Source organism: Suricata suricatta, chromosome 11 (assembly GCF_006229205.1).
Source record: "Suricata suricatta isolate VVHF042 chromosome 11, meerkat_22Aug2017_6uvM2_HiC, whole genome shotgun sequence".
NCBI lineage: Eukaryota > Metazoa > Chordata > Mammalia > Carnivora > Herpestidae > Suricata > Suricata suricatta.
The window spans coordinates 14378159-14393210 of record NC_043710.1 but is presented as its reverse complement, the minus strand read 5'-3'; the positions used below and the strand labels follow the sequence as shown (position 1 = coordinate 14393210).

The following is a 15052-nucleotide window of genomic DNA, read 5'->3' as shown; positions in this document are numbered from 1 at the left end:
CCTACTACATCCAAATTAAAATCATCTCCATGAAGCATTTATTGGAATCAAATGAATGTCATTTCCTACTGATTATCTCTACATCAGGAGCTGCTGTGCATTTATTTTATTTCCATCTTTTCAGTTTAGATTGTAAAGTACTTCCAGAAAATTCACCAAACTTTCTATCCTTCCACAAATGCCTTTTATGTATTAGATGTACACTGTGGCATTGATCAGATTAATTTTCTCTGAGTACTAAATACAACTAAGTGAATTCCCAACACAAATCTTACCGGTTTTGATAAGAGCTTATGTAAATGTTGGGAAATCCGGTTGTTCTGTTTTCTTCTCAGGATACTTTGGTCACTCTTTACTCAAATAAGAATTTTAAAAAAATGTTTCTAAACTTCTGTCTATCTGGAACTAGGATCTCTTCGATGTTACTAAGACTCAGGTTCTCACCTACATGCCAGAAGAAAAATTGGTCTTAGATTTATCCCACACTCTCTGAAATCCACTGCCACATGGAATTTTGACTGGGAAATGCTTCTCTTTTGCTTTTGCTGTGGTAGTATTTAAATATGAATGATGCAAAATATAGGAGCCTGGGGAAGGTCATTCCCTAAAGTGTCCCTTCCCTTGTAATTAAGAAGCAAGAGCTAGATGTGATAAAGAACTTAAACTTCAACATATATTATTAGATTTTGGGGGAAAAGTGATCTATTCTTGTAGTTAAAGCTGTTCATTTGAACCATAAATGTCATCTTTTGATTAGAATAAAAAATTTTTTATCTATGATCAAGTCCAAGACTTAGTTCCTGATACCACTATGCAAGAAAATAAATTAGGACTTCTTAATGAAACGATGATTTTAGGTCTGGGGCAGGGAATGTACAAGATTAACTGGAACACCTTATAATGCTGGAAGGTAAGGACATGCTAATGCACACACACGTCCACACACACTGTGATGAGAATATGCCAAAGGGACACAGTAGCCAACTGAATGTGTCCCCACTGCCAAAAGCTGGAAAAAAAATTGAGCAACAAAACAAGTGACACTGAATTGAAATATAACTCATAGTATTAGAAATTCATGAGTTCACAACGATATAGACAAATAAAAAGTAGGGGATCATAGACAAATCTCTGATGAAAAAGAATCTCCTAATGATTATGTAGGTACTCTGCTCTCAAAGAGTCATAAGATAACTCTCAAGCTGTTATTTGTGGGTGTACATAAGAGAGTTCCTTCCAAAAGGCACACTGTGGAATGAGGTAGGGTGGGGGAAAAATTTACAGAGAAGGAATTTGAAAAGCACTAGCTCAACTAGCTGATCAGGTTAACATCAACGGTGATGAGTCACATTGAAAATGTATACTCACTGGTACAATGTGGTGAATATGGCACTTTGCCTCTGTGATCTTTCCCCTCAAAACCCATACCCCAGTCTAATCTTGAGTAAAATATCAGACAAACCACAAACGAAATTTTTTATATAAAATGTCTGGCTAGTTCTCAAAAATGTCAAGTTTATCAAAACCAAGAAAAGTTAAGCATACACTTATCTTGATCAGCACTGAGGAAGATCTAGAATTGTTGAATTGCTAAATTACACACCTGAAACTAATATATAATACAGCATGAAACCAAATGTTAGTTATACTTGAAATAAATAAATAAAAGAAGTCAGAGAAATTGTCACTGTCTGGAGGTGTGGTCAAAGACATGACAGTGGAGTGTAACATGATATGCTGGATGATGTTCTGGAGAATAAAAATGGCATTAGTTAACTTAAAGTATATTGTCAAGTTGGTTTCCATATAACACCCAGTGCTCATCCCCAAAAATGTCCTCCTCCATGCCCATCTCCCATTTTCCCCCTCCCCCACCCCCCCATCAACCCTCAGTTAGTTCTCAGTATTTAAGAGTCTCTTATGGTTTTGCCTCCTTCCTTCTCTGTAACTATTTTTCCCCTTCTCCTCCCCCATGGTCCTCAGTTAACTTTCTCCTGTTCCACATATGAGTGAAAACATATGGTATCTGTCCTTCTCTGACTGATTTATTTCACTAAGCATAACACCCTTGAGTTCATCCATGTTGCTACAAAAGGCCATATTTCATTCTTTCTCATTGCCATGTAACACTCCATTGTACAGATAAACCACATCTTCTTGAGCCATTCGTCAGTTGATGGACATTTAGGCTGTTTCCATGATTTGGCTATTGTTGACAGTGCTGCTATGAACATTGGGGTACATGTGTCCCTTATGCATCAGCACTCCTGTATCCCTGGGGTAATTCCTAGCAGTGCTATTGCTGGGTCATAGGGGAGTTTTACTGATAATTTTTTGAGGAACCTCCACACTGTTTTCCAGAGCAACTGCACCAGTTTACATTCCCACCAACAGTGTAGGAGGGTGTCCATTTCTCCACATCCCCACCAGCATCTATAGTCTCCTGATTTGTTCATTTTAGCCACTCTGATCAGAGTGAGGTGGTATTTCAAAGTGGTTTTGATTTGTACTTCCCTGATGATGAGTGACAGTGAGCATCATTTCATGTGTCTGTTAGGCCTCCATCCTTTCACACCCAAATTATTACAGCAACATCCTAACCCCTCTTCTGCTGCCACTCTTGTTCCCTCCAGTTTCCTACACTGATAGGCCACAGAGTTATCCCAAACTCATATTAACTGCATCACTCATTGGTTTAAAAGGTCTTCTAGTATTAGCCCCTTGATATTTAGCAGTAAGATTTAACACGATTTTGAGACCAGTCTTCGTGCTCCCTATTCCTGTTTATCCAGGTTCATATCATTCATTCATATCATATCAAATATTTATAAGCTCATTGTCTAATATATTGCCTGGCACATATTGAGAGTTCAGTAAATAATAGTTGAATGAATAGATGAATTAACACCACATGCACACTGAATGGGCCAGGTCCCTGCATTCTGATTTTCACCCCCTGGCCCTTGTTATGTACTCTCCCTGGTAGGAAAACTCCCACTCCCACGGATGCATACATATTCATTCTGCAAACTTGATCTCAAGCTTGAGGTTCCATTTTTTATGTCCTTTCATCTTGGGAGCTTTCTTGAACCCCTGCGTCTGTCATGTGTCCCTCAACTATGCTTTCATAGCACCCTGTGCTGCCACTATCTTATCATTTATAACACGGTGCTGTGATTTTCTTCTCCCCTCTGAATGTGTCTCAGTGGATCCTAAGTTCTGTGAAGGAAGACCGGGTTCCTCTCTACTCACCACCAGCTGAAGCCCCAGCAACTATTGATCTGTCTGATCTGTCTAATTTATTCTTTGGCTCAAAAAATGTCTGGTTTTTTAAAATTATTTTTAACATTTATTTATTTTTGAGAGACAGAGAGAGTCAGATCATGAGCAGAGGAGGGGCAGAGAGAGGGGGACACACAGAATCTGAAACAGGCTTCAGGCTCTGAGCTGTGAGCCCAGAGCCTGACCTGGGGCTTGAACCCACGAACTGTGAGATCATGATCTGAGCTGAAGTCGGACGCTCAACTGACTGAGCCACCCAGGCGCCCAAGAAATGTCTGATGATTAATGAGTGAGGGATGGAAAGAATAAATAAATGGAATACATTTATTTGGAATTTTTTGTGAGTGTAGGCGGAGCCACATATTTTTAAAAACACCTTTTCATAATGAAATGTTTAAAAAAGTAATCTAATTGACAGAGAAAAATAATAAACAGAATAAAAATAAACAAAATAAAATAAAATAATAAAAATAAATAGCTTACACTCATAAGATGTTGAAATCTTGCTGAGAGCGGGAAGAATGTCAAGGTAAGTTATTCTCTCACTGAGAATCTCAGTTTCAATTTTTTCTCATTACACAATTTAAGCAGAAGTAAAAAAACAAATTGTGTTTTCTCTATGAGACCCAGCTTGATTTCTGAGTCTGAATCAATTAAAAGTAGGAAAAAATATACCCTATCCACCAGTATTTTTTTCTCTACATTTTGTTGACTTTATTCACTGTCCTTTATACTTTTATTTTCTATTCACTATTTATCATAAACTATACATTGTTCTACTTGTAAAAAACTTCTTAGCAGGCAAGTACTTTATGGAGCATAAATATATATGAAAAAATAAATATTCCTGTCTGACATAAAATAATTTTTTATTTGAGTCATTGAATTTTCTATGGCTTATCAGCCTAAGATGGTGACGTGAACAATACAAAATGATTCTGAAACCTACAAAGAAATTTGGACACATGGGATAGTATTCTTCACTTAGCCCTTAGAGGTTAAATGGGTACATATCACAATATTACAGTAAACTTATTATCATAAATTATGTTATATTTATATATAGAATTAAGCAGAGTTATTAATAAAACATTCTTAGAATTTAGCTATATATAATGAATTAATATAAATATCATAACAATAATATACATATTTATATAATTATGAAATTTACATACATAAATCAGGTAGATTCTGATGACTGACTCTTCATATACCTATTTTGATACTTTGCACATTTTGTTTCCTCACCTATAAAATGGAGATACTTACAGTGCCTACTTTGGATTTTTATAGAGATTGATGCTCAATACCAATTTAATTTTAAATTAGAATTTAAGTTTTAGTTTCTTAAACAAGAATGAAAGATTATGAATTCATATACATGAATGAAAATGTAAACCTGAGCCCCAATTTGGTAGAATTGTCCAAATATGCAAAGAATAATCCTGGGTAAGCATTTTTGGTTTTTTGCTTCCAACCATTTCTGCTCTTTTCAATGCAAATCTATGATTCATCCCAGACATTTTTTCCCTTCTTTATCCTATAGGTATTCCTTGCTAAGATCATACAAAATGTCCTTTTGATCCTTGCTTCAGTTGAATCAATGTTGTGTTTCAGGAATATTTATTTATCCCCTGAAATAACTTTCCTACTACACAATTTCTTAATGGCATTTTTCATCTGGTCGTTTCTCAAGGTATAGATTAAGGGATTTAACATAGGAGTTATCGTAGTGTAGAACACTGCCACTGCTTTATCAATAGATAAAGTAGCTGCAGGTCTCATGTACACAAATATGCAGGGTACAAAGAATAAGACGACCACTGTGATGTGGGAGACACAGGTGGAGAGGGCTTTCCGCCTTGCCTCCAAGCTGTGGTTCCTTAGGGAGCGCAGAATGACCACATAGGAGACCATTAAGAGGAGGAAGTTTAAGACACAGATGAACCCACTGTTGGCAGCCACGAAGAGCCCTAGAGTGTGGGTATCAGTGCAGGCAAGATTGAGCAAAGGGTTCAGATCACACATAAAGTGGTCTATGACGTTAGGGCCACAGAAAGGTAATGGGATGATAAAGAGGATCTGTATGATTGCATGAAGAAAGCCTCCCACCCACACCACTCCCATTAGCAGGCCACACACCCACCGACTCATGATGGTCGTGTAGTGCAGGGGCTTGCAGATGGCCACATAGCGGTCATAGGCCATCACAGTAAGCAGGATGACATCAGCACCTCCAAAGAAATGTTCCCCAAAGATTTGGGTCATACATACACTGAATAAGATGGTTTTCTTTTCACGGAGTGAATCTACAATCAGTGTAGGGGTATTGACAGTAGAATAGCAGGCATCAATGAAGGAGAGATAGGCCAAGAAAAAGTACATGGGAGACCCCAATAAGGGGCTGGCAGTGATAGTGACCACAGTGAGCCCATTTCCTACCACAGAGACGATGTAGATGACCAAAAACACAACCAATATGACTTTCTGCATCTTTGGATTCTCTGTGAGTCCAAGTAGAACAAACTCTGTCACATTGTTCCTATTCTCCATTTTTTCATATCATGTTTCATTACATTACCTGAAAAAAATCCTTTTTGAGTAATGCAATCTTGAATTTATTAAGGCTATTCATCTAGTAAATAATAAATGCCTAGATTTTATAGAATTGTGGATTCTCATGAGATTTTTTTTGAGTTAGAAAATAAGATCTCAGTTCATGAATATTACTTATATTATCTCCTAGGTGAAGACTTTGTTAAGAGTAGAGACGTGAGGAAATTTGTAAACACACTGGCAGGAGATCACCTGCACACACTCTTCACTTGAGATGATGTAGAGTCTATCCTGAAGTTGTCATACTGCACCTAAGGTTGAAAAGAATGGTAGGAAGTGGATGTAAAGGCTATGAATGTAAAGCTAGGGATTTCCCCTTTATCCTTAGGAAATGGAGATCAATGGAAGGTAATTGAGAATATGAATGGAAGGATGAAGAGGAGATAGAGGAAGGGTGAATCTTGGATGTAACTCTGATAAAGATCTTTTTGTGTCTTGGATGAAGTCAGCTGAGGTTCAATAAGGGGATGGAAGTCAGAAAAAGAAAGCCCAGGACCTGACTATTTATAATATTTGACAAAAAGTGTAACAGGGTATTTCTTATTAGAATGTAAGAAAAGACTCCAGGAACTGCTATAAAATAATTGATAATACTTGTTGTCTAAATCCAATAACATTATAATAGCTGATAAATGTATTTTTAAATGATTCACTCCTATGAGCATGGCATGGTAGTAACCTGTTTGGTTAGCATTATTTCATCCAATTTGCAAATGAAGAAACAATCTCAGAGACTGATGATGTTAATGATAATAATAATAATATTAACCAAAACTACTGGATACTTGGTGTGTTCGGTTTTGGCATAAATGTGGTTGTATAATCCTCACTACAAACCTATGATGATTGAGCACCTTGGAGTCTCAGTTGGTTAAGCATCCAACTCTTGGTTTCATCTCAGGTCATGGTCTGCTAGTTGTGAGATGGAGCCCCATGTCAGGTTCCATGCTGGGAGTGGATCCTTGCTTGAGTTTCCCTCTCTACGTGAGCCTGTATGGCTCATTCTCTGTCTTTTTCTCTGTCTCTCTGTCTCTCTCTCTCTCTCTAAAAACCCAAAAACCTATGAGATGTTTACCACTATTATTTTATATATGTTTTACACAGTAGGCAATACAATATAGAGAAGTTAAGAGTCCTGCCCAAGATCAAGCAGAGAATAAAGGGCAAAACGAGAATTATATCATACTATACTTGTTACTTTTTTCCTCCAAATTTTTAATCCATTCCCTACATAGTTATGTTATCATAAACAATGTTGAACTAGTAATCTCCTTTTGATATGACTATAGTAACTATAACTTAATTTTTAAAAATTTTTTAATGTTTTTATTTATTTTTGAGAGAGAGACAGAGACAGAGAGAGAGAGAGAGAGAGAGAGAAACAGAGAGAGATGGAGACACAGTATCCAAAGCAGGCTCCAGGCTCTGAGCTGTCAGCACAGAGTCTGACATGGGGCTCAAACTCATGAACTGCAAGATCATGACCTGAGCTGAAGTCAGACGCTTGAATGTCTGAGCCACCCAGGTGCCTCTAATTATAATGACTTTAATACTGCTTTGGAGGCAAGTGTACATGAAGCAATTTCATCAACACACATATGTGCACACACAAACGCACACACATACACACATCGGAATTACTAAATATTAACAAAAATGTGATGTTGCTTTCATTAAATATCCCTTTGATCTTGGCCTCACATGCAGCACCATTTCCTCCCTTCCCAATATGCTTACAAGCATGGATCCCCAGACTTTTCTGCAAAGTGTTGAAAACAACTACCACAGTTGTTAAGTATACTATATTGATTTGAAAACCAGAGAGACCAGATTGGAATTTACCCTTTTCCACCTGCAACTTCTTTTACCCAGGAAACATTTCATTTCTTGGCACATCACATCCATGTTTCCTTATGTATAAAGGGAGAGTGACAATATCCATGTCCTGTATGTTATGAGAAATTGATTGAGGAAACATAAATGAACATAGTCACCACATAATTGTGGGCACACAAACTTTCACTTATTTTTGTGACTGTTCCTGCATCTAGGAGTTAGGAAAGACTGGTATTTTGAGCAAAGTACAGAAAAACATTTGAGCATGCAACAAGCTCGGGAAGATTAATCTCTAATTTTACTTTTCAGGAAGCCAGAGACCCACATTATCCATAGCAGTTAATCTCAGGAAGGGCTGTTCCTGTTCATGCTTGGACTAAATGATGGATGATTTACTTCATTTATTACTCATATGTACATCTATTCTGTGTGTGGAGTGTATTTACATTTGATTTTCATGCTCATGTTTTGTCTTGAATGTTAAAGGAGGTATCTCATGCAATTGAAAGTGCCTGGTCTCACAGAGCTGGGTCCTACAAGATTTCATAATCTCTATGAACCAGATTTCTGATTTGCCAAATTAGGTTAATGACATTTACCAGATATCTTTTGAAGAACTGGAATGAGGATAAAATATTACATACTTAGAAGTATTAAAACATAATATTTACTATATAGAGAAGGTAACAACCTTTAAGATGCTTCAACGCTATTGAAAAACTTACCTTGTACACTTAGATGATTTTACTGATGTTTGGAAATTTTCAGAAATAATCCCATCTTCCAACTGACCTCTTCTTGGATAAGTAACTTACAATATGAAAGATATAACACACTCAGGCTGAAACTACTTAGGTAAATCAGTAACAAATCAACAGTTGTGGAGAAAGCATTTCTAAAAGTCTAAATCTTTCCTTCTAGCCTAAAGTCCTGATATTTTCCATAGAAAATCTGGGATTTGAACTTAGAATGAATTCTTTTGAAACACTATAGAGAAATGACCTACAGATGGTTCTGGTCCTATAGGTATGAGGCGGGAAGTGAGGAGAAAACACTTTCAAATGAGTCATTCATACCATAATGAAACTTGCTCTGGAGATGTAATGTCACCAAAACATTTTCACCTTGCACTGCATGGATATTTAAAGAGGTTTCCATAAAGGCTCAAGGACCTTGTCTTTTAACTGCTGCTTTCTCTCTCTGGAATTAATTATCCCCTCTGACGGAAAGGATTTGTCTTAGAAGCAGGTGTGCTGAAGAGATAAGTTAGAGAAACATCCATTGTCAAATAAAGAATTGCATTCCCTGTACTTGGAACCTAAACATGCGAGAATTCCCTTTTTCTATGTAAACCTGGGCTTCTAAGAAAGCTGAATGTCACGTGAATAGGAAAATGATATAAGTCCAGAATGGGGACCTATGATGGAGTTAATCTGTTGACTTATGTCACAGACAGAACCTCTGCCTTTTGAGTGATATTACAACGTTTCTGGAAACCTGCTCCTGATTGCTTGAGAACTAGAGCAGTGAGTGCAGAAAATCAATGGAATGGCTGCCACTGAAGAAGTTGACTCCAAAAGCTGTTGGTCACATTCATTAAAGGCCTATGGAAAGTAAACAGAAATTCTGACTCTTCCAGTTAATTGCTTGGACTTGTGGTCTGGCCAGTAAGGAATAGTGGGCAACATTAATCTCGTAGAGTGATATCAAAACACAAGTAGAAAGTTCTAATTTTAACCACCAGAATTGTTCCACATTCTTGTCACTTGCTATTGTTAGTAATTTTCCTTTTAGTCGGTCAAGGGGGGTTGTAGTGTTATTATTGTGGTTTTTAATTTGCTTTCCTTGATGACTAACGAGGTTGAGCATTTTTTTCATGTTATTATTGACCATTTGTACATCTTTTTTTTCAAATTCATTTTCAAGTCCTTTGTACAATTTAAAAATGGTAGTTGTAGGCTTTTTATTACTATAAATGTTATTTATATATATTTCAGATATAGATATTTCAGATATAGATATTTCTTCATATTTATATATAAAAAAGTACATATATAAATATAGATTTATAGTCTCCCATAAGAGACTCTTAAATACAGCAAGGAAGAGGGGGAAATGGGTGATGTGCATTGAGGAGGGGCCTTTTTGGGATGAGCACTGGGTGGTGTATATAAGTGAAGAATCATGGGAATCTAACCCCAAAACCAAGAACACAATGTACACACTGTGTGTTAGTCAACTTGACAATAAATTACATATTAAAAATATATATTATATATATGTTTTATAAAAGGTCATGTATATATGTTGAACATAATATAAAACATTTATACATAAATATATTTACATAGTGTTCTCCTAGTCCATGGATTGCCTCTGCACTTTTCAAAAGATGACATCTGATGAGTGGAAGAGATAGAACATTAATGTTTCAACTTTCAACTTTTCTTATTCATGCTTATTTTGTGATATTTATTAAATATTGATCTGACCCAAGGTTAAAAAAAGTTTTCTAGTATTTTTATATGTTTATCTTTTAACACCTATATCTGTGACTCATTTTGAGTTCTTATTTGTGTGTAGTGTGGGGTAGTAGTCGAGGTTGAATTTTTCTCAAATGAGCCAGCATAATTTTTTGGAAAAATGTCTGTTCATTCCCCCACAGAATTACCTTGATATATTTGTAAAAAATTTCACAAATTGAGGCATATTTATGGACAGTCCATTTTGTTCCAATGATGTATATGTGCATCTTTCTATCAATACCACAGTGTTGTTTTTATGGTATCTTAATAAAGTCTTTAAAAAATGTTTTATGCTTTTTTTACATTTATTTATTTTTGAAAGACAGAGACAGAGCACAAGTGGGGGAGGGGCAGAGAGAGCGGGGAGACACAGAATCTGAAGCAGGCTCCAGGCTCTGAGTTGTCAGCACAGAGCCTGACGCAGGGCTCGAACTCACAAACTATGAGATCATGACCTGGGCTGAAGTCAGACACTTAACCTGACTAAGCCTCCCAGGTTCCCCAGTAGTAAAAGTCTTTAATTTAGGTAAGGTAAGCTCTCCACCTGTGTTCTTTTGATTGAGATTGACTTGTTATTCTAGATTCCTTTATTTATTTATTTACTTATTTACTTATTTATTTATTTATTTATTTAACGTTTCCTTTATTTATTATTGAGAGACAGAGAGAGACAGAGCATGAGCAGTGGAAGGGTAGAGAAAGGGGGAGACACAGAATCTGAAGCAGGCTCCAGGCTCTTAACCATCAACCTAGAGCTCCACGCAGGCCTGAACCCACAGACCATGAAATCGTGACCTGAGTCAAAGTTGGATGCTTAAACGACTTAGCCTCTCAGGCACCCCTCTATTAGATTTTTTTTTGTAGAACACTTAGCATTTTCTACTTATACAATCAGGTCACTTACACATACATATATTTTTACCGTTTCAATATTTTTCTTTCTAACCTGTGTGTCTTTTATTTATTTTCCTTATCTTATTACAAAGGGTGGAACCTAGGATACAATGCAGAAATCAAATCAGGAGTGGAAAGACCTTTGCTTTCAATCCTAGTATCCACAATAAAGTATGATGGAAGTTGTGGGTTTTATATAGATGCGTTTATCAGGTTGAGCAAGTTCCTTTTTATTCTTTCTTTGCTAAAAGATTTTTTAAAAATCAATCTAAACTGTAATTTGTTATTTTATATTCATCTATTAAAATGATTGTGTCATTCTTCTCCTTTATTCCAGTAATTTAGTGAAACTTATTGATTGATTTTGAATATTAGATGTTTTATTCCTGGCAGAAACTCTACATGGTCAGGGTAAATTATTATTATTTTTAAAAATAACACATTTGATTTACTAATATATTGTTTAAAATCTTTGTGCATATGTTTGTAAAAGATATTTGTCAACTATCCATTAGATACTGAATCACTTTTTCTTAAGCACTACTAACTGCTTGCTTTTCTTGAAGCTAGATCATTCTGAAAGTTTCCTGTTAGACCTATGAGTGCAAACATATGGTATCTGTCCTTCTCTGCCTGACTTATTTCACTTAGCATGACACCCTCAAGGTCCATCCACTTTCCTACAAATGGCCATATTTCATTCTTTCTCATTGACATGTAGTATTCCATTGTGTATATATACCACATCATCTTGATCCACTCATCTGATACCTGTCACAACACAGCATTTTATATACTGTTAAATGAAACTGCAATACAATCTAAGTTTATTTTGGGAGTGTTTGCTGTATAATTGGATTTAATGAAATGTTTAGAGGTGCAGTAGGCATGAGTTTGAGTAGATAATGAAAGAAAATACAAAATGCTTATTGATTTATGATGTGGTTTCATCTTAGCTTGGGCAAACCATGCAGTATTTAATACATAGTAGCAGAATATTTACTATTGAAGTTTAAAAGACGTGAAAAAAAAGATATTTGTTTGCCAATTTCTTTCTTGTAATGTGACTTGGCATTTAGCAGTCCATAAAATTATGGACTTAGTGTTCTTTCCTCTATTTCTGAGAGAACTTATGGAGAATTTTAGGATCAACGTTTTCTTTCTACCAACAAAGGCTATTAGTAGTTTGATAGAAATTACAGTAAATCTGTAGATCATTTTGAGAGGCATTGCTATCTTAATTATACTAATCTTCTAATCCGTGAATGAGATTATTTTTTATTAGAGGGCTTCTTTAATTTCTTTCAAAAATGTTTTGAAACTTCTTCACTTCTTCCTTTGTCAATAGGATGCCTTTTATGTATTTTTTAAACCTAATTTCCCTGGTAAAAATCTTTAAAAATTTTTAGTTATGTATTTATTTTCTAATTTATTTATTTTTAACTTAAACATTTTTTAGTTAGCATATGGCTCAATATTGTTTTCAGGAACAGAATTCAGTGATTTGTCACTTACATACAACATCCAGTGCTCATCACAAGTGCCCTCCTTAATAGCCATTACCCATCTCACTCACCTCCCTCTATCAACTCTCAGGTTGTTCTTTATCACTAAGAGTCTCTTGTGGTTTGTTTCCCTCTGTTCTCTTTCCCTCTCTCTTCCCATATGTTCATTTTTTTTTGTTTCTTAAATTCCACATATGAGTGAAATCATATGCTGTCTCTTTCTCTGATTGACTTATTTTGCTTAGCATAATCCTCTCTGTCTCCATTCTCATCATTTTAAATGGCAATATTCCATTCCTTTTGATGGCTGACTAATATTCCATTGTGTATATTGACAATTTCTCTATCCATTCATCAGTTGATAGCTATTTGGACACTCTCCATAGTTTTGACATTATTGTTAATGCTGTTATAAACATTGGAATGTATGTAACTTTTTGAACCCATATTTTTGTATCCTTTGGGTAAAGACTTAAGTGTACAATTTCTGTGTCATTGGGTAGTTTTATTTTCAGTGTTTTGAGGAACCTCATACTGTTTTCCAGAGTAGCTACACCAGTTTGCCTTTCCACCAACAGTACCATAGGCTTCCCCTTTCTCCTCATCCTCACCAACATCTGCTGTCTCTTGTGTTGTTAATTTTAGCCATTCTGACAGATGTGAGATGGTATCTCATTGAGGTTTTGATTTGTATATCCCTAATGATGAATGATATTGAGCATCTTTTCATGAGTCTATTAGCCATCTGGATGTCTTCTTTGGAAAAGTGTCTATTTATATCTTCTGCCCATTTCTTAATTGGGTAACTTACTTTTTGAGTGTTGAGTTTGATAAATTTTTTATAGATTTTGGATATTTGACCTTTATCAAAAATGTTATAAAACTGTAGTCATCAAGACAGTATGGTTCTGCCACAAAAACATACATATAGATCAATGGAACAGAATAGAAAACCCAGAAATGAGCCTACAACTCTATGGTCAGCTAATCTTTAACAAAGCAGGAAAGAATATGCAATGGGAAAAAAAGACAGTCTCTTCAACAATGCTGTTGGGGAAAAATGGGCATCAACATGCAGAAGAATGAAACTGAACCACTTTTTTATACCATACACAAAAATAAATTCAAAGCCGATGAAAGACCTGAATAGGAAACAAGAAACTATCAAAATCATAGAGGGGAATACAACCAGCAACCCTTTTGACCTTGGCCAGAGCAACTTCTTACTAGACACATTTCTGAGCAAAAGAAATGAAAGCAGATGTAACTATTGGGACTTCACTATGAAAGAAATCTTCTGCACAGCAAAGAAAAACAATCAACAAAACTAAAAGGCAACATATGGGATTGGAGGAGATGTCCGTAAATGAGATGTTTTTCCCCCTCACTGTGCATGAAGCCCAATGCATAACTTGAACTCATGACCTGTGATCAAGACCCAAACTGAGCTCAAAAGTTGGTTGTTTGACTAAGTGAGCAACTCATGCATCCCTGTCTGGTAATAATCATTAGTAAAATGTTGAATATAAGGAATGAGAGTGAGCATTTGGTATTGTTCTGAAATTTGTGGGAGAAATATTTTGTGGGATGTGGTTGTTTAAGTGAGTTGTCTAAATTATTTTACTAAAATCTATATTCTCTGCTATGTGTGGTTACAAAATTTTATGTCTCTCTGTCTCTGTCTCTTTTTTAAGTAGGCTTCACACCAAGCATGAAACACAATTCAGAGCTTGAACTCATGACTCTGAGATCAAGACCTGAGGTGAGATCAAGAGTTGAACACTTAACCAAAGGAACCATGTAGGCTCCCTGAACTGTCTTCTATTAGCTTAGTGGTTACCCAGTTATTTGACAGAGACATTTTTGAACAATTCACACAAAAATAATGATAACATAGATCTAGATTCATCTTTGGTTGTGCTCAGGCTTTCATGTAATGTCACTTTGTCACAATATATTGAGGCTTTTTTTAATGATCTAATACTAATTGTGTAAGTCTTCCATCCATATAGGCAAATAATATGTATTCTTTGTTATTTGTATAATTTTATATATGCATCTATATACTTTTAAAATTCATTGTCTTTATAAAATGTTTATTTATCATGTCATCTGCAAAAAGGGAAAGTTTGACTTCTTCCTTGCCAATTCTGATGCCTCTTATTCCTTTTTGTTGTCTGATTGCTGATGCTAGAACTTCCAGCACTATGTTGAACAACAGTGGTGAGAGTGGGCACCCCTGTCGTGTTCCTGATCTCAGGGGGAAGGCTCTCAGTTTTTCCCCATTGAGGATGATATTAGCTGTGGGTTTTTCATAGACTGCTCTTATAATGTTTAGGTAAGTTCCTTCTATTCCGACTTTCTCAAGGGTTTTTATTAAGAAAGGGTGCT

At 35.8% G+C, this 15052-nt stretch overlaps 2 protein-coding genes across 2 annotated transcripts in view; both read right to left on the bottom strand.

The window, feature by feature from the left end:
* Positions 1-15052, bottom strand: part of LOC115306340 (olfactory receptor 4P4-like) — a 161688-nt gene that overhangs the window by 9890 nt on the left and 136746 nt on the right. The gene's annotated exons all lie outside the window — the stretch shown is intronic.
* Positions 4909-5853, bottom strand: LOC115306347 (olfactory receptor 4C46-like). Its single transcript, XM_029956690.1, has one exon. The coding sequence runs from the start codon at positions 5836-5838 to the stop codon at positions 4909-4911; it is 930 nt and encodes a 309-aa protein (XP_029812550.1). The 5' UTR covers positions 5839-5853.

Bases quoted from the DNA above. Each gene is read 5' to 3' on its own strand.
- LOC115306347 (XM_029956690.1), bottom strand. From the start codon at position 5,838: ATGGAGAATAGGAACAATGTGACAGAGTTTGTTCTACTTGGACTCACA.